Source organism: Condylura cristata, unplaced genomic scaffold, assembly GCF_000260355.1.
Source record: "Condylura cristata isolate star-nosed mole 26May11 unplaced genomic scaffold, ConCri1.0 scaffold00022, whole genome shotgun sequence".
In the NCBI taxonomy this organism is placed as follows: domain Eukaryota; kingdom Metazoa; phylum Chordata; class Mammalia; order Eulipotyphla; family Talpidae; genus Condylura; species Condylura cristata.
The window spans coordinates 32,209,650-32,230,325 of record NW_004567123.1 but is presented as its reverse complement, the minus strand read 5'-3'; the positions used below and the strand labels follow the sequence as shown (position 1 = coordinate 32,230,325).

Sequence of the window (20,676 nt, the reverse complement as noted above, 5' to 3'; positions counted from 1 at the left end):
GGAAAAGATCAGAATGAAGGGATTGAGTTGGAGGTTAATCAGATAAGAGGATTTGATTGTGATTTAGTACCTGACATTTTATTTGAAAGTATTTTACTATTAAAAAGAAAGTATTAGGTAAATGCTAATACGGCCTGGAATTCATGCTACCAATAGACCTGGCTTCCCAGCTCCAAAACTAGCTACATTTGGGGGGACCCCATTCTTTTTGTGGGGGTTGTACTGGGTGCTGTAGGATGTCAGCATGATCCCTGACCAACTGTGCTGGGGGAGGGCTGGGGGGGGGACATGGTAGGGGGAAGATGAGGGCAGGGAACACCCCAAGACTCCACCCCTGCCACAGAGACAGACAGAATCAGCCTTCTCTCTGGCCTGTGGCTGCTCCAGCTGGGCCTAGAGCCGAATGGCCCAGAGACCAACGGCCAGCCCCATCAGCTCCTTCCTTCCTCACCCGCATACTCTCTCACCTGTAGGAACAGTTCCCTGACGATTCATTACCACTCTAACAAACTTGCTGAAATAGCGACACATTTCTTTTTTGCAATAGTTATGCAGTTTGATGTAACCCTAGTGGCAACTAGGATGACAATTAATTAGAGCTTGAAATTGTTCAATACCAATTTGGGATTGATAAAACAGACAGTGGAGAGAGATCAGATTGGTGGGATGTCCTCAGTTAAGTGGTGATTATCGCCATTAGCCAGACTCTGCCGCGATAAATCACCCCACAGGACTCTGGGCCAGGGCACTCAGAAAAGTGGTCATTTGGCTCCATAATAAAGCATTCCCAGTGAATTACAAGCTGGGATTCTGAAGCCATTTTAGCTCAACTTCTAAATCTCTGGAATTTGAAGAGTTCTGCCCACGCCACGTAAGCAGGCAGATTTCAAATTGTGACAGTCCAGAAGAGGTTGGTCCACGTTGCAAAAAAGCCCACTTTTCCTGTTTGCCAAATCAAAATCACACATTGCCCAAGTTAAAGCAGTGGGGTGACGGCGCTGCTCTGTGCGGGGGTTTCCTGGCATGAATACATAGAGACCGAGAAGGGCACCCTTTTGCAGCTGAACGTCATGATTTATGGAAACCGACCTTAGCACTTGGTCAGTTCAAGCCTGAGATGCTGAGAACCAGGAAATAGCCTGATGTAATTGTGTCTCTTGGTAAGAGGGCTAGCCAGATACTCATGGCCGTCTGCGAGCCAGCCTCATTTACATCTCCATGTCAAAAAATGTGCCCACTATGGTGGTGGCATATGGGTGCTCTGGTGATGGGAAGCCCACAGGGGTTACAACTGAGACGGAAAAAGGGACAAAATGACGTAAAACTAAACTATTATATTTTTTAAAATGTGCCCTCTGTAGAGTACAGTTTGATGATCGTTAGTGAAGTTATACCACCCCCCGGCCATGTGTAAAGGACAGCAGAACATAAAGTGTTACATTCTAACTATCTGGTTATGGTCACTGGTTTAGTCCATTCCTACTGTGGGCAAACTCTACAACCCTCTGGAACCTGTGCAACACACTATTCCCATGCAACAACGAAACTGCCCCCCCCCTTCCATTCTAAACTCTGTCCAGCCAATCTGACCACTCTGGCCACTCTGGCCCCTCCTTAAGTGCAGCATTTCGTTTTTTTGCAACTGGTTGGCTTCGTTAGCATGAGGCTATCTTGGTGTTTACCATGTGTCAGCATTTCTCTCCTTAATGATTTTTTTTTTGAAGATGTATTTATTTATGCATACAAGAACTGGGGTGTAGGCCAGAAGTGGGATGGGGTAAGAGGACTCACCAGAGACAGAGTGGGGAGCAGAACAGGAAGGTCTCCTGAAATCCACTGCTGAGGGGAGCTGCGGGGAGGCAGGAGAGGTCTGCTGTGCCCTGTGAGTCAGCTCTCTGGCCAGCTTGGGATTCCTGCATGATGATGCCATGTTTTTTTTTTTTTTTTAAGATTTATTTATTTATACAGAGCTGGGGTACAGGCCAGAGATGCGGAGGGTGAGAGGATTCACCAGAGACAGAGTGGGGAGCAGAACAGGCAGATTGACGAAGTACACTGCTGAGGGGAGCAGCGGGCGGGTCAGGAGAGGTCTGCCACGCCATGTGGATCTCCTCCGGGGCAGGCGGGGATCGAACTCATACTGAAGTGGCTTTAGCTTCTTAGTGCTGTGCTTTAACCCGCTGTGCCACCAGGGAGGGCCCAATGACACCGTGTTTTTAACCCCTGTGTCATCAAGGAGGCCTGAGTTCTTTCCTTTTAAAGGCTAAGTAATATTCCCTCACAGTGCACAGCACATTTTGTTTATCCATTTGTTGATGGACACTTGGTGGTTTCCACCTTTTGGCTGTTATGAATAACGCTATTTATTTTTTGAAAGGTTACTAAAAGGTTTATTACAAGGGAAATGAGCAAAGGGAGACCCTAGAGAGCAAGAAGAGAGAGGAACTGGTCACCATGTCCTACCACAAATGCCATCTGAATTGAGCCCCTGGGTTCACGCTGGCAGTGGGAGCAGCAAAAAGCAATGTTCTTTTGGGTGTTCAAATGTCTCTTCATCTCCCTGCTTCCAGTTCTTTTGGGTAGATACAGTTAGAAATGGAAATGCTGGATCATATGGTAATCCTGTGTTCCGTTTTTGGAGGAAAAGTCGTATTGTTTTATGTTCTTGCCAGCTGTAATTGCCTTTCAGCACTTTATCCTATATTCAGGTCCCCAAAGGGATTTGCCATGGATTGATTGGTTCATTATTGTTTACGTGACTTCTGTGCTGGGGTAGCGTGGTGAAGGTGTCTGTGATGGCAGAAGACAAGATGCAATTACATCTGCCACTACACTTTTTCTTTTATAAAGATTTATTTAATTATGCATACAAGAACTGGGGTACAGACCAGTGATATGTATGGGGGGTGAGAGGATTTCCAGAGACAGAGTGGGGAGCAGAACAGGCAGATGGACAAAGTACACTGCTGAGGGGAGCAGCGGTCAGGACAGGAGAGGTCTGCTGTGCCATTTGGGTCACCCCCCTGGCGGGGGATCGAACTCAGGCTGTAGTGACCACAGACAGGTGCATAGTGCTGCGCTTTAACCCCTGCGCCACCAGGGAGGGCCCTGACATTACACATTTTAATTGTGGTGTAAAAAAACAAACTGGCTTCTCATAGGTAAGCCCTAGTTTTGACTGACTGAAGGCGAGTTTTCAAAATGAAAATTCAAATCTATAGGCCAATGGAAAGAGGCAGAGTGGCAGAGAAGGAAGTTCCCTGAGGACAGCGCAGTGGCGGGTTTGCGTAGCGTCAGGAGGTCTGAGTTGCAGGTGCCTGCGCTTTTCAGGGGAAAGCCAGCCAGCGCATAACCCGCATGAGTTACAAGTCCTCACGAAGGGCTGAGGGACTTTAGAGCTCTGCCCCCATCCATGGACTGGGAGTTAAAAAGGATCTTTGATGAGGATGAAAAGGGATTATGTATCCCAAATGTCCTTATCAACAGTAAAGTGTCATTATTCATAGATTTCTTTCTGAAAGATTCAAGAAGTGAATTTCCCAACAATTTCTGCCTGGAGCAGTGAGAATGATTGGATAAACTAACAAAGGCGTTATTACAAACGTTAATATCAGTCATCTTTTCTGAAGATCCTTTTCCCCCCTTCACTGGTTCCACCCACATCTTTTGGTTGTTTGAGGAATATTAAATAATCAGGAAAATTGCCTGTGATGAGGGACTTACTTTCTAGCCCAACTGGTCCCATGAGCGCGTTGTTCTGTCTTCACTTCTGTAGCTCGCAAGCCGCTGCCGTGCAGCTCCGAGTCGGAGGTAGACTGAACGTTCCAGCCCTGCTCCCCATACCGTGTTCTCGGAATCTTTCCTTGGAAGAAAACTTCCCTTTGGCTTTCATCCGTAGGAGTCATTGCCTCAGACCCTGCACAGGCCTCCTGGAGCATGTTTTCTGTTACCCTTATTTTTCCTTGCTGTGCTATCTGGCCCAGGTCATCTATAATTTGAAGGCAGGTACTGGCCTGTAGTAGGAGTAAAATTGGAGCTGGGTTTAGGGATTGACCACCAGCACAGTCACTTCCTAACTAAGTCACCTCCCAGGGCCTCAGTGTCCTCGTCGGGGTGGGCAGGTAACATGGATGGCCTGGAAGGGAAGAGGGAAGCAGACAGGACAGGGAGTGTGGCCGGTGCTGACATGCGGGGCTCAGCCAGTCACCACCACGCCTTGATGCGTTCATCCATCCCACAGACAGCTTCGTAGTGCTGCACGTTAACTCCTTGCGCCACCAGGGAAGGCCTTTACTGTGGAAAAGGTCTGTCTCACAACGTGACTGTGACTGGCATGGGGTATGAAGGACTTCCTAAAACTGGGAGGGGGGCACAATTTTACTCCCTGTGCTAAGCAGGAATGGCTGACACATTTGAAGTATCACCAGCTGAAATAAACAACCCTATCGTCAATGAAATTTTCCTTAAACCACAAATATTTCTTGAGCTGTCAACCTCCTGTACATTCATTTAGATTTATGAATTACATCTCCTGCTGCTCCCTGTTACACAGAAAAGGTGTTGGGAATAGAAGGAGATTAGTCAACAAGGCAGGTGTTAATTGGTCTTTTTACTCAGTATGAGAATTCTCAGTGGCTTCCATGTATTTTCAAACCAAATTCTTTCCTTTCCAACTTTGGCTGTTGGTTGGAATTCTATCTTTTTCGCTGTAGGGGATTCCATAAAACAATGCAAAACATTTTCAAACAGGTCTCAAAAATCGGAGGTTAACTTTCCTCCCTTCAATAAGCTTTTATTTATGGCCGTGAATATCAAAAAAGATGATCAAGCTGATTTATTTTTCTGCCTTGGGTTGTCCAAACACTCAGGTGTGTTTCTTCATGAGCCCAGCATTCTATTTTGCCTACATTCCCAGTGAGCTTACAAGAAAAGCTTACACGCTGGGAACTGGATGAATAATCAAGAGAATGCAATGCACTAGTGTGGAGGAAGGGCTTATATTTGCACAGTCCCATACAATGAAGTAAATGCTAAATAAAGAGGAATGCCCGGGGGTCCTGAAAACACCAAATACCTAGATGGAGGGAGAATTCATTTACTCAACAATTTTTATCATTTGCATTGTGGAAGGTAGATAATGTAACTACATCCATCAGATTTGCTGTATAGTTGTATATACCGGCAATATCACACACGCAGCTTTAGAACGTTCCAAGTATCCTCTGTCAGAGTCATTTGAGTAATACACCTTTTCCATAATAAAGTCTGCATTGCAAAAAACTCCGATAATGATTAGTAACACCCAGATACTTTATGACAGTGTCCTTCCTTTGCTATTCCGGGGGAGATTAAGAACATTGTCTCAGTAATAAAATAGGAGGTTATCTGACATGAATGGCTCATGGGGGAAAAATGCAATTGCTTGCTATGTTGATATTATCTCTGACTTGACCAGCTTTTCATCTGCCTTTTCTATGTTTAGTATAGCTCACTTTAAAGTTAAAAAGAAAGCAAGCAAGCCCCAAACCAAAATCAAGATCTCATTGTAACAACAAAGCAATTCCTGTGCCTATAATCCGGGTGGCTATTATTTATCATTTGAAGGGAACACATCGTGGTGAGGGGGATAATTTGTAATTTTGGAAATTCGAAGGTCATTTTAAGGTGGGGCGGGGTAGTTGAGTAAACCACCATTCTTCGTTCTTCAAGCATCTCGAAATTAAATTTAAACGTTTCAACCAAGAGAAGACGGGAGGGTCACAGGTCACATCTCAGTTTTGGGTGTGTTTGGTTTTTGTTTTGCGGGTGGATGTAAAATTTCAGCGAAAACCGGCCACTGAAAAGACCCCCCCCCGCGCTTGAGCGGATATTAACCTTCCAAAAGTAATGTTTTGAGCACAGTGTCCAACAAGCTCATTCCGAAACTTCTACCAAAGCCCCAGGTTTTGAATATGTAAAATTATTTTTGTTTTTCTGGCCAAGGGCTCGGACGGCTGGAGCCGGGCCGGTGGCCCTCTGAGTCCGTGCGGGATCCAGCCAATGTGCGCGCGGATGCTAATTAGTTGCGCTCCCCTGATGAACACGCCTTTGTCGCATGCAGGGCCGGACTACAAAGCCCAGAATGCCTCGCCCCTCCCTGATCAATGAGGGCTTATTTAAATGATCTCTGAGGTCTTGGACCCAGGCCAATCAGCTGTCAGGGCTCATGATAAATCGCAATGCATTATTGATAATAATAATTACTGGGACATGCGCGTTCCGGCCGAAGGGGGGTAAATTTTCCAACTCCAGGAATTTGTGGTGGAGTGGGCAAATCACCGCGGCTAATCCGGCGCCCCGATGCTTGCACCATGTCGAGGCGCAAGCAGGCGAAACCCCAACACATCAACTCGGAGGAGGACCAGGGCGAGCAGCAGCCGCAGCAGCCGGCCCCGGAGTTTGCAGATGCGGCCCCAGCGGCGCCGGCGGCGGGGGAACCGGGTGAGTGGGACTGGGGCGCACGCCCGGGGCGGGCAGCTTCCCGACGCCCCCGGGACCCCCGAAGTCGCGGGCTTTGGGGAGTCGCGGCTTCCAGAGCAGAAACTCTGGAACCAAGATCCGGGGGCTCAGTTACTTTCAGGGGAGAGAGTAGCCTCTTTCGGTCCCCCCCCCACCCTTGTAAAATTTACACTTTTATCTCTTCTCCCCTCTTGTGCAAGTTTCACCTTCAGGTCTCTCTCCCCTTATTGTAAAACTGGCCCCCACCCTCTCCTCTGTCCCTCTCGTTCCTGAAAGGTTTCCTTCTCCTTGTCCTCTGCCCCTCTCTTAATTGGTTCCACTCCCCTCTCTAGTAACCCCCCCCCCACTTGTACTGAGGTCCCCCTCCTCCCTCTCTGGCGCCGCTTTTAAAAGAAAGAAACCCCGGGGGTCCCCACCCTTTTGCTTACTCCTTGGGGCTTTTCCGGGAGGCTGGAGACGGGGCGCACCCCAGGAAGAGACCCCCCCGGGGGAGGGTGATCTGTTGCGCGCGCCCCTCCCCGGCCTGGCCTGGGGGAGGGGGCGCGACCTCTCCCCACCCCCAGGAGCTGGGGTGCGGGCCACCCGCGCTGCGGAGGGGATTGGAGAGTCGAAAGGTGGGGGAGAAGAACACAATATTGCCCTTTCTTTAAATTTCTTCTTGGGATTTCGCCTGTTCTCCCTGGGCTTCGCCGCCCGCGATCTTCGCCCGAACCTTTCGGGGCCTGACCTCCGGCCATCTTTGGTTGGCGACTTCCTAAAAATAACCGCGGCCAGCCCGAGGGGTGCGGGCCCCCGGGGCCGAGGTCGCGCGCGCTCGGCCGCCCCGCTGGGGTCCACCGGCCTGGCTTTTTGCGTGCCTGTTTTTGTGGGCCTCGGGGTTTTCCAAAAGCGCGCCGTAGGGGCGCGAGGGGAGAGGTCGGGCGGGGGCTGACCCGGGCCACGCTTCCGCCGTCAGCAACTCCCCTGTGGAGAGGAGTTCGGGGCCGCTGCCCGGCCCGGAGCGACCCGGCACGTTCCCGGCCTCCGAACCACTTAACCCGGATTTTAGGGGCGAGGAGACACCCCTCAGTCCCCCCGCCGACCTGGCCCGCCAAATTGTCGCCTGATAAGTTTTCAGCGTTGGGGGTGGGGGGCGGTAAACGGGAGCATTTTAATCTCCGGGGCCTTGTGCACGGCCCCTTATCTCCCCCGCTGCTTTCTCGTTTCTTCGCCGCTGCTAGAGGTGTGCGCGGCAACCCCAGATGCTGGGAGTCACAACTCGAAGGGGGAGGCGGTCGCGACTTTTGGGCTACTAAATCCTCTCCTTTGGGTGGAGAAAGAGACTAATAAATTTACCCAATTTTTAATAGGCTAGTGAGGTCCTCATTTCCTCGCCAAATAACACTTTTTAAGGACACATTAAAGAGGTCTGCGTGGGCGAGGGGCAGCCGTGCGTTTTGGGGCGTCTGATGGTCAGGGCTGCGCGCACTCGAGGTCCCAGGAGGTTGGCCTCTCTTTGTGCAGGGGGGAGCGGAGAGCATGGAGAGGCCCCGTTGCCTCGCCCACCTGGAACAAAAGGGTTAACCCTCCGCCCTCCCGCTTCCTCCGGAGAGGAGGGGCGAGCTCCTGGCTCTGACCCCTCCCCTGGTCCTGCTGTGACCTCCCCTTCCCCCTTCATTTTGGGTGGGCGCAGCGAAGTGGGGCTTTTGGTAGTGCTGGGCACCTTTAGGGAGAGCCAGTTGTGCGAATAAGCGCTGTTTAAATTAACTCTGGAGTTTGGAGTCAGTTAACCGGAGCTGGGTTAGGGTCACAGGCTTGCGGGTGCGCTCCCTCCACGATTTGCTGGGGGGCCGGAGGGGATTCTATTGATCTATTGGTCGGAGCGGACCGCGAAGTTGCGCGCGGGTGCCCCCTGGAGGCCCAGCCTGGAGCCGCGCCCTTTGCTGAGAGGCAGGTCCCCTCCCAGGTACCGACTCACACCTGATGGGTGGGACCCGGTAGTGGACCGGGTCGGGTCGGGTCTGGTCGGTGTTGGGCTCCCCCTGCCCCCGATCAACTCTAGTCGCTTTCTCGTCCTCGGTTGTGCTTGGCATTCTTTGCTGAGTCTGGAATTCTTGGAAAGAATTCCTCGATCCTGAAATGTTATGGAGTCCCCAGTTGCCACCAAGGAACAGAAGGAAGTTTCTCCAAGCAGTACATTTTAATGGTTGCACTTTGCACTTGAGCTGCCTGGATGTGTGTGTGTGTGTGTGTGTGTGTGTGTGTGTGTGTGTTGAAATAAAGCCTTTTTTTTTTTAATGGTATTTTGCAAAGCCAAGTTGAGACCCACTTGTAAAGAATTCAGTATTTGAGGAAAATGAGGTCTGGTGATCAATTAGCAGATCAAAAAATCTGCAGGTGGCCAGAGGAATCAAGCTACATACAGGAAAATTAGCATTTTCTCAAAAGAGTTTCAAATGCCCTTTGTACTAAACTGGATTACAACCATCCAAGATTAAGATTCCCTAGTTTCAAATAACCGCGGCGCCCCAGTCACTAAACTTAAGTGACCTGCTGCTTGTGAGGATTCTGAGACCAGCACTTGGGAGCCTGGGAGCCTTCTTGCATTGAGGGAGAGGGAACTCTTTCTACATTAGCTAAAGTCGTAGGCCAACTTTGGGTTTTTTTTTTTTTTTTTTGATCTGGGTTTCCAAAAGAAAAGCACTTACCTGCCCACAAACCCTCTGTTCCTTTGAAAATAATTATTTGCACAATCAAGCTACTTGATCTTAGCAGCCTGTGCCGGTTTCTTGATGGGTACTGGTTGTTCGGGCCCCCAAGGTCTTCTTGGGAGATGGGAGATAAGGGAGATAGTTAGCATTTCCTCTTTTTAAACGTGGGGTGAGGTAGTTGGTGCCTGGGAAGTTAGATGAAGGGGGGAGGCATATGATTTTGGAGATCGCATTTGAACCAGCTTGTATGAATTTCAGCTGTGTAACCTTGCAACCTACTGTCTCTCTGAGTTTCTGAGTTCCTCCTTTCTACATCGTCAGTAAGAAACCTGCTTAGATTTTCTAACTATAGAGATTTAGGTGTGTTGAGGGGAATGTGGCTTGTAATTAATTTTGTTCAAGATAACAACATGTTTCAATTTGTATTTCCTTACCCTGTCAAGATCTGCTGGGTTGCCAATTGAGATTATTCTTTGGTTTTCAGCTACAGCCCACACCGGAGTATTAGACACCTGACTGACCTCAAGAACATTACCTTTCTCTCTTTCTCTTCCCCCTCATCTTAAAAGTCTGCAGACCCTGGCGGAAATGACTTGTTCCTTTATTTAAGGGGCTGGTGTGTTATGGTCTTAGAAGCCTAACTGTGAGTTCTTTTTGATGGGCTCATGGTGAGACTGATGATCTCAACCTCCCTTTCAATTTTGAGATGTGCCTTTGCTGCAGGCTTAGATTTTAGGAGGACTGGGACGCCACTGGAAATAGTTGCATTTGGGTCTCTGGCCTCACCGCTGCCCTGCAAAAATGATGGGCAACATAGTTCAAGAAGGTCCTTTTTTCATCGCCCTTAACCCTTTACTTTTGACAATTTTAAAGCACCTAGATCATTAAGAAAACCCTCTAAATCCAGGTGAGAAGTAGAAGTTAATCTCCAATTCTGCCATCCTCTGTATTTCTTTTTTATTCCAACAAATGAATTTCATATCTATGTCAGGCTTTGTTCCAGGGGGCTCTGGAGAAGGAGGCAGCAAATTCCACCCTGCATGGAATTACAAATTTGCTTAAAAGATGAGCTCGGTGCCTGCTAAATGGGATGGAGCTCTGTAATGTAAATAGCAGTTGTATAGCCTCCTCTGAGTTTTAATACTAATTTTCCTTGTCAGCACAGCCCCTGAATTTTGATCCAAGACCTTTTGAAACCATTTTTTAGCTCTTTGCTCTTAATTAAGTACAACTTTTTTTTTATTTACTACTTTAACATGCCATTTATGAGTTGAGTTAAAGGCTTGTTTCTCACTACGGAATTCAGATGTAACTGGTTTAATACTTCAAGACGTCTCAATTTCCTTTTTTTTTTTTTGGCATAATTATCCTGTGGGTGTGGGGAGGGAAGGCTACTTTGCTTATTGTAGTTATTTTTATATGCCCAGTTCTTCTGTGCAAAAATAATTGAAATCTTTATTTTAATATGGGAAAGGGGGTAAAAGAGAAGCTGGAAACCTAATGCATTTCTCAGGATACACGGGTTTTCTTATTTTAGCATTTCAAATCTCCAGAATTTGATTGGCCTCTGATAGATAGCTGAGCTTTCTTCCCCATACAATGGTTAAGAGCATTTTCTATCCATTTGGCAGTGATTGAATCTAAGACCCCTGCTGGGTTTACTGCATTCTTCCAACTTATTGGATAACTAGATGCTGAGAGATAACATTCCTAAAATTCGGAGTGGGGGTGGGGTGGAGGATGGAAGAACCAGTTACCTTGTAATCCCCCTGAACTTTGCTTTTTTGCTTTTGGGAAGGGTTAACTTAAGCATACCCAGCAATTGTTCATAACAGAGTCCTCTTACTCTTTGGCAAATAGAGCTTTAGTATTTGCCATTGGTGGTCTGGATGTAGGAGGACTTTTTACTGCAGGAGCAAACAGAGCTGCCGCTGTTTTAAGACTCAAGTGGGATGTTTCGGTATTGCTTGGAGGCCACAGAAGAGGAGAGTTTGTGTATACAGTGAAGGCAAGCTGGTATTCAGGTTGTAAATCACTGTTGGAACCTTCTAGTGCTGGGAGCTTAACCTTTCTTGTGTTATCGACCTCCTCAACAGCGTGTATTTAAGTGCAGGGGGGAAAATACCATAGCCAGGAAATAAAATTGCGTTAAAATTAACATGAAAACACGTGATAAGGTAACATGTACTTCTTTGAAGACCCTGCAGACAGAACTTCTAAGCCACTGAAAGGAATGTTCAGTGGTAGCTGGGGTTAGTGAAAATAAAGGTGTTTCCTATCTAATTTCATGGAATCCAGTTTAAGAATTTCTGCTTTACAACTGGTTTTTTCAGTGAGGGCATATTGACCCCCAGGGAATGAGAACTGTTTGGGGGAGGGGTAGAACAGTTATTGATATTCCAGTAGCTTGTAAAAGATCATAGAGCATAAACAGACAGTAGATGGATATTTTGGTATTAAGGTTACGTGGTGGGGGGTGATCAGGGGAGAAAAATTATAAGTGACCTCCACAAAGGGGTAACATGGGGTTACGGTGAGAAAGTCTGCTGTAGAAACATAAATTGGATCACTAATTTGTGTAGTTATTCCCCCTACTCTGTGGGGGCACATTTGAAGATCTCCCCACCCCTAACCTCCCCTCACTCCATAGCAAGCACCCGCCCATCCATGCATATGAGCTGTGGAGTTTTTTCCCTAAATAAATGCACCAATGATGAAGTTTAATTTATAGCTAAGACACAGTAAGAGACGAGCAGTGATATCTTAACCGTAAAATAAAACAGAACAATATAATAATAGTTTTGCGAGTGTGGTTCTCAATATCTTGTATGTGGTATTTTTGGACTGTGGGTAACAAATCTGATAGTCAATTAAGGCGTGTCATTTTAAATTATTTCTGAGCCTCAGTTTCCACATCTGCAAACTGAAAAAACAAAACCTTGTTTGTGGCTGCGCTGTGAATGAGTCAATCTTGAGTTTGCTGTTTGTGGGAGGAGGGTGGTGACTTTGCTTTTGGACCTTACAAAGAATTTGCATCTTTGCATGGACTTGATTAGAGATTTCTAGAAGTACTGTGATTGAGATAAAGGGTATAAACATGCTAATAAAGAGAATCTAAATAAAGTGCAAAAATGTATTCCCTTTAAAGTTTGTCTTCCTGATAGTCCCTCCTTCCCCCCACTCTCCAGGAGGTAAAGAACAGTAAGTTTCTAATTTCAGAAATTTTCCGTGCACATATCTATATCTTTATCTGCGAACACAGAAAAGGGAGCACGTTATATATACATCCTGTTCTCTACCCTTTTTCCCCTCCTCTTCATAAATTTTCTGCATCTGTTCTTGGCATAAAATAAAGGTCTATTTTTGGAGTATTTATCTTTTTCCTGACCCTAATTTATTTGATCGGAACTTTACTGCTGGACCAGAGTGAGTCCTATTTTAGTTTTGCTGTTTGTTAGTACAATAAATGTATCCTGTGTTACAGAGAATAAATTCCTAACACAAAGGAATTGCTGGGTCAAAGGAACTTGCCCAGAGCTTCTGCCTGACAGGCATGGCTGAATCAGCTGCCTTTAGGTGCACCTGCCAGCCAGTGTATTTCCCTCTAAGAGAAACTTTTTTCTTGGTCTTGACACATAGTTGCCAGAATTGCTTTTCCAGAAAGAGTTGAGGCTGACCACCACTACTGGCAGGGTGTGGTTCAAGACTTGGGGAAGTCTTACACAGATAACTTCCTGTTTTAAGAGTTCTGGGAATTGATTGTACCTTGATTCTTAACAGGGCCACTTATACAGTCCTGTGTGTGGTGAGAAGGAAGTATCTACCTACTGAACTCTACCTGGAAACAGCAGGGGCTTCACTTCTTCAAACAGTGTTCTAGTTTCTCCCCCACCCCCTCCCCACAGCCTCCCCCAGCCTTTCCTGGCTCCCCCCTCCTCCCACACTGTGGGAGGAAAGATAGTTGCAGTCTTACCGGAGAAACAATAACTCTGGTGGGAAGTATAGGTAGAGTTCAAGTGGAGGCTGTAGACACTGCGTCCCTGGCTTATTTAATACAGGTTCTGCGTCATCCCTCTCTGTCCACAGGAAAAGTCCCCTGCCTCAGAGGTGTTATTAACAGCATATGCATGAACCCTCCTTGGTGTGGTAGGATAGGTTAAAGCGCAGCCCTATGAAGCTATCAGCAGCCACTGCAGCACGAGTTCGATCCCCTGGCCAGGGAGTGACCCACAGGGCACAGCAGACCATGCCTTTCTCCCGCTGCTCCCTTCAGCAGTGGATCTCAGTAGAGCTGCCTGTTCTGCAACCCATTCTGTCTCTGGTGAATCCTCTCCTCCCTTCCCCCACCTAGCCTGTACCCCGGTTCTTGTATGTATAAGTATATGTAGAGCTGGTAAGAATAATACTTGGCACATTAATGTCAGAAGTCACCATCCCTAATTTTCAATGGTGCTAACAACATAGGCGAGTCACGTTAATGCGTAGGCCCCTTTTCACCTGTAAAGGGGCTGTGTGGACACAGGAAGGCGCACCTAGAACAGCAGGGGCCCTGGGCCTCACTTCTGTCACCCTCGTGCCCCCCTCGCCTCCCACACCGTGCAGGGGAGCAGTATTGAGCACAGCATAGCCCATTTCTGTACCCAGAAAGTTCCAGGGCTGTCTGTCTCCTTCACCTTCCTATCTTAAGTGGGACAGGTGCTGTTCTCTGGGTCGCACTTGAACTTGGCCCTGTGTCCTCATTGCTGGCCCTGGGGTGTGCTCAGCCCTTGCAGCAGGCTTTGTGCGGCTCCACTTTGGCTGGGCCTTGTGGGTGTCACCAAGCGGGTCGGAGCCGGTCTCCAGAGGTGCTTCGTTGGCGCGTGAATGCGCTGCCCTGCATTTTGTGCACTGGATCTGCGTCCGTGTAAGAGCAGAGCTCCAGGGGGCTGCTTATAAGTAGTGTAGGTTCCCTAGGATCTTCGGACAAGTTGCCACAACCTGGATGACTCGAGCAAATTCTCCTGGATCTGGATGTGAGATATCTGAAAGCTCTAGGTGGCGGCAGGGGTGGCTCTCAGCGACCCCAGACTCCCAAATCCCTCACCTGCAGCCTCCTGAACACCTTATTTTCAGGCGGCCTTACTCACTGTTTCCTTTCTCCTCTTTTTTTTTTTAATCCCATTATTTATAATAGTTTATTTTTACATGTTTTTGTGCATTTTCCTATCTCTGTTGCAATCCCCTTGGGTTTCCCATCACCGGATCACCCATGTGCCATCACCATAGTCCAGTCCTTTCTCCTTTTTAAAAAAGATTTATTTATGCATACAAGAACTGGGGTACAGGCCAGCCATATTGGGGTGAGAGGACTCACCAGAGATTGGGGAGCAGAACAGGTAGAGCCACTGAAGTACACTGCTGAGGGGAGCAGCGGGGAGACAGGAGAGGTCTGCTGTGCCCTGTGGGTCACCTCCCTGGCCGAGGATAGATTCCGTGCTGCAGTGGCTGCAATAGCTTCATAGTGCTGCGCTCTTAGCCCCTTGGGCCTCCTTTCTCTTTAAGGATGTAAGACCATGGCTCGGGGGCATCCCAGTCATGCCCACAGATGCCCTGTTCCCAGTAAGTTCTCATACTGAGTATTAGCGCTTGATGCCCTCTGAGGGGACAGAGGTGATGAAGACCCCTGTCACGTGATTTTGGGGCTCTTCCCCACTCTCCAACCCCCCCTACCCTGTCCGTTCCTGGGCCGAGTTCTTAGCTCTCTGTCTCTCTTCACAGGTCCTCCCCTGAGCCGCCCCGGACATGGCGATGACGTGACCGGTGGGGACAGGGCGGCACTGAAGCGGCCTCGCCGGGAGGAGACTCACATCTGTGACAGATGCTGTGTGGAGCTCTTCAGCTTCTCCGAGTTCTTGGAACACAAGAAAACTTGCACTAAAAACCCGCCGGTCCTCATCATGAGCGACAGCGAGGGGCCGGCGCCCGGCGAGGACTTCCCCAGCCAGGCCCCCGGCCGGGAGGACAGCCCCCTGGAGGAGAAGCCGGGCGCCGAGCCCGCCGTGTACCTGAAGACGGAGACCCCCCTGCCGCCCGCGCCCCAGGACATGAGCTATTTACCCAAAGGCAAAGTGGCCAACACTAACGTCACCCTGCAGGCGCTGCGGGGCACCAAGGTGGCCGTCAACCAGCGGGGTGCGGACACGCTGCCCGCCCCCGTGCCGGGCGCCAGCAGCATCCCCTGGGTCCTGGAGCAGATCCTGTGTCTGCAGCAGCAGCAGCTGCAGCAGATCCAGCTGACCGAGCAGATCCGCATCCAGGTGAACACGTGGGCCTCGCACGCCCTGCACGCCGGCGTGGCGGGGGCCGACGCCCTCAAGGCCCTGGGGGGACACGTGTCCCAGCAGGTCTCTGCCGCCGTGGCCTTGCTCAGCCAGAAGCCCGGAGGCCCGGCTCTGCCCCTGGACGCCTTGAAACCAGCCAGGCTACCTCACGCCAACCTCCCCGCCACCAACTCTGTGTCCCCGGGGCTGACCCCCTTCGCCCTGAAAGCCGACGGGGCGCGGGTGCTCCCCGGGGTCGTGTCCCGCCTCCCGGGCGCTTTGCTACCTCAGGCCCCAGGCTCAGTGCTCTTCCAGGGCCCTTTCTCCACCGTGGCGTTAGACCCGGCCAAGAAAGGGAAAGGGAAGCCCCCGAACATCTCCCTGGTGGATGTCAAAGCCAAAGACGAGCTCTCCCTCTGCAAGCACAAGTGTAAGTACTGTAGCAAGGTTTTCGGGACTGATAGCTCCTTGCAGATTCACCTCCGCTCCCACACCGGAGAGAGGCCTTTCGTGTGCTCGGTCTGTGGCCACCGTTTCACCACCAAGGGCAACCTCAAGGTGCACTTTCATCGACACCCCCAGGTGAAGGCAAACCCCCAGCTGTTTGCCGAGTTCCACGACAAAACCACAGCAGGCAATGGCCTGTCGCCTGCCCGCGCCTTCCCTGTCCCAGTCGATGAGTCGAGTCTCTGTCTCGACAGCAAACCTGTCCTCGTGACAGGTCCCCCCCATGCAGGGCTACCTCAGAATCTCTCTTCGGGAGCCCACCCCAAGGACCTCACGGGTGGCCCGCCCCCCGGGGACCTGCAGCTGGGGCCGCCTCCAGAAAGCGAGGGCGCAGCCCTACTCTGCGGGGCGGGGCCAAAGCACAGCTCCCCGAGGGGTTGTGGCTTCCCAGGGAGCGGGACCCCCGAGCCAGGGTCAGAGACCCTGAAGCTGCAGCAGCTGGTGGAGAACATCGACAAGGCCACCACCGACCCCAACGAGTGTCTCATCTGCCACCGAGTCTTGAGCTGCCAGAGCTCCCTCAAAATGCATTACCGAACCCACACCGGGGAGAGGCCGTTCCAGTGCAAGGTCTGCGGCCGGGCCTTCTCCACCAAGGGCAACCTGAAGACGCACCTCGGGGTGCACCGCAGCAGCGCATGCGTGAAGACGCAGCACTCGTGCCCCATCTGCCAGAAGAAGTTCACCAACGCCGTCATGCTGCAGCAGCACATACGGATGCACATGGGCGGCCAGATCCCCAACACGCCCCTGCCCGAGCGCCCCTGCGACTTCATGGGTCCCGAGCCAGCGGTGGTCGGCGAGAATGGCGGCCCGGGGCCCGTGGGCCACGACCACGCCGGCGAGAGCACCGACGTCGACGACGTCGGCGCCCAGGAGCCCGCCGGGGGCGCCTCCTCGGCCCCCGCACCTCTGGCCTGCGCCCACGCGGCGTCGCCCCCGCTGGGGTTCGCTGTGGTGGCCCCGCCGGAGGCCCCCGGCAGGGCGGGTCCTGCTCCTCTCACCCTGCGGCGGCAGAGCAGCCGGGAGAACGGCTCGGCGGAGAGCGACGCCCCGACCAACGACTCGTCGCCCTCCGTGGCGGGGGACCAGGAGTGTCAGGGCCGAAGTCCAGACGCCCTGGAGACCGCGTCCTTCCAGGCGCCCTCGCCGGCCAACAGCCAGGCGGAAAGCGTCAAGTCCAGGTCTCCCGATGCCGGCGGCAAGGCGGAGGGTGCCGAGAGCAGCCGCCCTGACTTGGAAGGTGATGGGCCTTTGGATTTCACTTACTGTCCATTGTGGGCACAAGGGCCTGCCAAGGAGCCTGGGGCCATCTTCCCACTGGAGAGGACCCCGTGTAAAGAGCAGGGCCCGTAGCCTCTCTGGGTGTCCGGATGGAGGGAGGTCGCGGCCCTCTGGCCTAGCCACGGCCTGCTTGTCTGCCTGATGGTTAATAACGCAGTTGGCTGTGGACAGCAGGTGTTGTGTTGTTAGCTTGTTTTTGTGTTCTGTTGGGCGCCTCCCCGGGGCAGACTGGTCACCTTAAGTAAACGCTCCAGTGGAAGGATGTCTGAGCGAGGAAATCTGCCTTTGGCCCTGGTCTGTGGTTCCCTGACTCCGAGGTCCTGCTGTCTGGTGTCATGATAATGGGGGGGGGCACGGAGGGGGGGGGGCGGGGCTGGAGAATCTGGAGTCCACCCAGACGTAACTGGTGAGGTACCTGCTGGTGTCCCTCATGGTAAATTGGGGTAGAGGGGGAGAAACAGCTGCGTAAGAGAAATAAAGGTGGCATCTGCATACCTTAAACTTGAATCTGCATACCTTGACCTTGAATCCTAAGTGTTTCTGTGACGCTCTGACCTTGACATCAAAACGGTGCACCTTTTGGAGGGTCTGGGCCGCTCCTTGCACAGATGGATATTTCCCGAGAGCCCTGAGCAGGCCCTCAGCATTCACGAGTGGTTTCAGGTTCTTCTTGGGTCTGAGGGAGGGATGAGTGCCGGGGATAAAGGTTGGGTTTGTTTTCTGTACCTGCCAGGTCGGACCAGTCTGCCGTCGGCATTTATCCGAGCCCAGCCCACCTATGTCAAGGTGGAGGTCCCTGGCTCCTTCGTGGGACCCGCCAGTGTGTCCCCGGGCGTGACGCCTCTGCTGACCACCCAGCCCCGCCGCCAGGCCAAGCAGCATGGCTGTCTGCGTTGCGGCAAGAACTTCTCGTCTGCCAGCGCGCTCCAGATTCACGAGCGGACTCATACCGGGGAGAAGCCCTTTGTCTGCAGCATATGTGGGCGAGCATTCACCACCAAAGGCAACTTGAAGGTGGGTGCAGGTTGCAGCAGGGCTGGGTGCTGGGGGTGGGTGGCATCTCTCTGTGTTTTCCTTCTGTGATGAGGTGGAGGGGCTGCCGTCATCCCTCACTCTTTCAGCGCTCAAAACATTCTTTTTTTTTTTTAAAAGATTTATTTGTATATACAGAACTGGGGTACAGGCCAGAGGCTCAGGGGCGGCGAGAGGCTTCACCAGAGACAGAGTGGGGAGCAGAACAGGCAGATCCGACGAAGCACACTGCTGAGGGGAGCAGCAGGCGGGTCAGGAGAGGTCTGCCGCGCCATGTGGATCTCCTTCGGGACGGGCAGGGATCGAACTCATGCGGAAGTGGCTTTTGCTTCTCAGTGCTGCGCTTTAACCCGCTGTGCCACCGGGGAGGGCCACTCAAAACATTCTTTAAAGTGCATTTCCTCGCAAGTCACATCTCTGAAATAGGGGTGCTTCTTGCAGTCAGTGCCTATAACCAGTTGGTTTTTAATCTGAATCACAAAAGGTTGATGGATTTTATAAGGTGGTGTCCAGGAGTAGGTGCGCGGGCTGCCGTGTGCTCCTCTCGCCGTGTGAAGTCCAGTCTGGGTGGTTTGCTCTTCCCCGTGCCGGGCAGACGGGTTTCTGTGACTAGTTCAGCAGCTGCACGGAATAGCCTGGGGGACGAAGATGGCATTCACTGCAGTACTGAGTCATGAACTCTGGTCAGCAGGTCCGGATTTGATGACCACCCACCCTCTGTATTATTGGTTTCTCTTGCTACCAAGCTAGGCTGACATAAATGAGTTGGGAAAAGATATAATAGAGAGATGAAGCAATAGTGGGACCTGGCTTTGTCTTGCACCCCAGATTATAGAGCACCCCCTTTCTTAGCTATACAAATACATTGCCACTAGAGATTAGCAGAAGCCCCTGGGTTCTCCAGCCCTGTTGACCACACTGAGCACCCAGGCATGTCCGGAGACGTGACCTACATGCCCGAGTAGGCTCCCCCTGGGTTTTTGGGTCGAGGGTGGGAGGAGCCGCAAGTGTGAGGGTCGAGTGGTCTGAGCGAGAGTGCAGGTTGCCAAGAGGGGACTGTGTCCCTGCCTGCCCTTCAGGTTTTGTTTTTGTCTCCCAGTCTTTCTCTGCTTCTCTGACAACCTAACTAGTCGAACCTTTGTAGTTTGGCCGAAATGTTGACTTCATCTCGAATTGGAACTGGAGGACGTATCTCGGAAGTATCAGACACTTACTATTATAAAAACCGGTGTCCTTTGAAACTGCATTGGTCCAGTTGGTGAGGGGTTCGGGCCAGTCACCATCTCTAACACAGGCTTTTAGAAATTCAGAGCTTCACGCTGCCCAGCCCTGGGCGCCTCGGCTGCCCAGGATTGGGGAGCCTCAGTTGCCACAACTTGGGTTGTCCCGGGGTTTACTTGTGAGTGTTACAGCGGTCGCCTGAGACATCTGGGCAGCTGTTCCCCATGACTAAGAACAATGGGTGAGAGCTCCTAACTTCTCAGGGGTGTCAGTGAAGGAGAATGGGGAGACAAGCCTGATTGAGGAACCTGGGGCTGGCCCACCCTTCAGTTTTTAGAGAAGCTGAAGGGGATTTGAAAATGCCGGAAGCCAGACTGGAGAGTAATCCGGGAAAGGAGACCAGGCCCAGGTCCGAGGAGCAAGCAGCAGCAGGTGGTGGGGCCGTGCAGCCCCCCGCGGGTCAGACTCCCGGTCCGTCCGACGAGGCCGCCGCCGTCGGGTCTGTTTGTGTTGGAAACCCCTGTTCCTGTCCCCGCAGGTCCACTACATGACCCACGGGGCCAGCAACAGCTCCGCGCGCCGGGGGAGGAAGCTGGCCATCGAGAACACCATGGCGCTGTTAGGCGCGGAGGGCAAGAGGGTCCCGGAGATGTTTCCCAAGGACGTGCTGACCCCCTCGGTGAACGTGGACCCCGTGGTGTGGAACCAGTACACGACCATGCTCCACGGCGGCCTGGCCATGAAGACCAACGAGATCTCCGTGATCCAGAGCGGCGGCATCCCCACGCTGCCCGTGTCGCTGGGCGCCAGCTCCGTGGCGAGCAACCCGGCCCTCTCCAAGATGGATGGCTCGCAGGCGGCTCTGGGCGCCGACGGGGAGAAGCCCGGCGCGGCCGACGGCGTCCCCAAGCACCATTTCCCCCACTTCCTGGAAGAAAAGAAGATTGCGGTCAGCTGAGCCCCCCGACAGCCGCGGGGCAGGGAGGATGCAGGCCAGGCGTCGCCAGCTCTCACCTCCCTTTTGAAGGCCACCTCCTGCCCGCTGCAGGGGGCGTTTACAGCGGGGAGGGGGCCCCCCTCAGCCAGTCCCACCGTCACAATGTCACTGTGCTGCTTTGCCAAAAACCTGAAGCCAAAAAAAAAAA

The 20,676-nt window shown here is 51.7% G+C and overlaps 1 protein-coding gene across 1 annotated transcript; it reads left to right on the top strand.

The window, feature by feature from the left end:
- Positions 1-6,350: 6,350 nt before the first annotated feature.
- Positions 6,351-20,489, top strand: SALL4 (spalt-like transcription factor 4). Its single transcript, XM_004687487.1, has 4 exons — positions 6,351-6,480; positions 14,946-17,237; positions 18,012-18,292; positions 20,070-20,489. The coding sequence occupies exons 1-4, from the start codon at positions 6,351-6,353 to the stop codon at positions 20,487-20,489; spliced, it is 3,123 nt and encodes a 1,040-aa protein (XP_004687544.1).
- The last annotated feature ends 187 nt before the right edge of the window (positions 20,490-20,676 follow it).

Excerpts from the sequence above, each read along its gene's own strand:
- SALL4 (XM_004687487.1), top strand. The coding sequence starts at position 6,351 with ATGTCGAGGCGCAAGCAGGCGAAACCCCAACACATCAACTCGGAGGAG. Across the intron at positions 6,481-14,945 it reads GCCGGCGGCGGGGGAACCGG|GTCCTCCCCTGAGCCGCCCC; the intron begins GTGAGTGGGACT and ends CTCTCTTCACAG. Across the intron at positions 18,293-20,069 it reads CCACCAAAGGCAACTTGAAG|GTCCACTACATGACCCACGG; the intron begins GTGGGTGCAGGT and ends CTGTCCCCGCAG.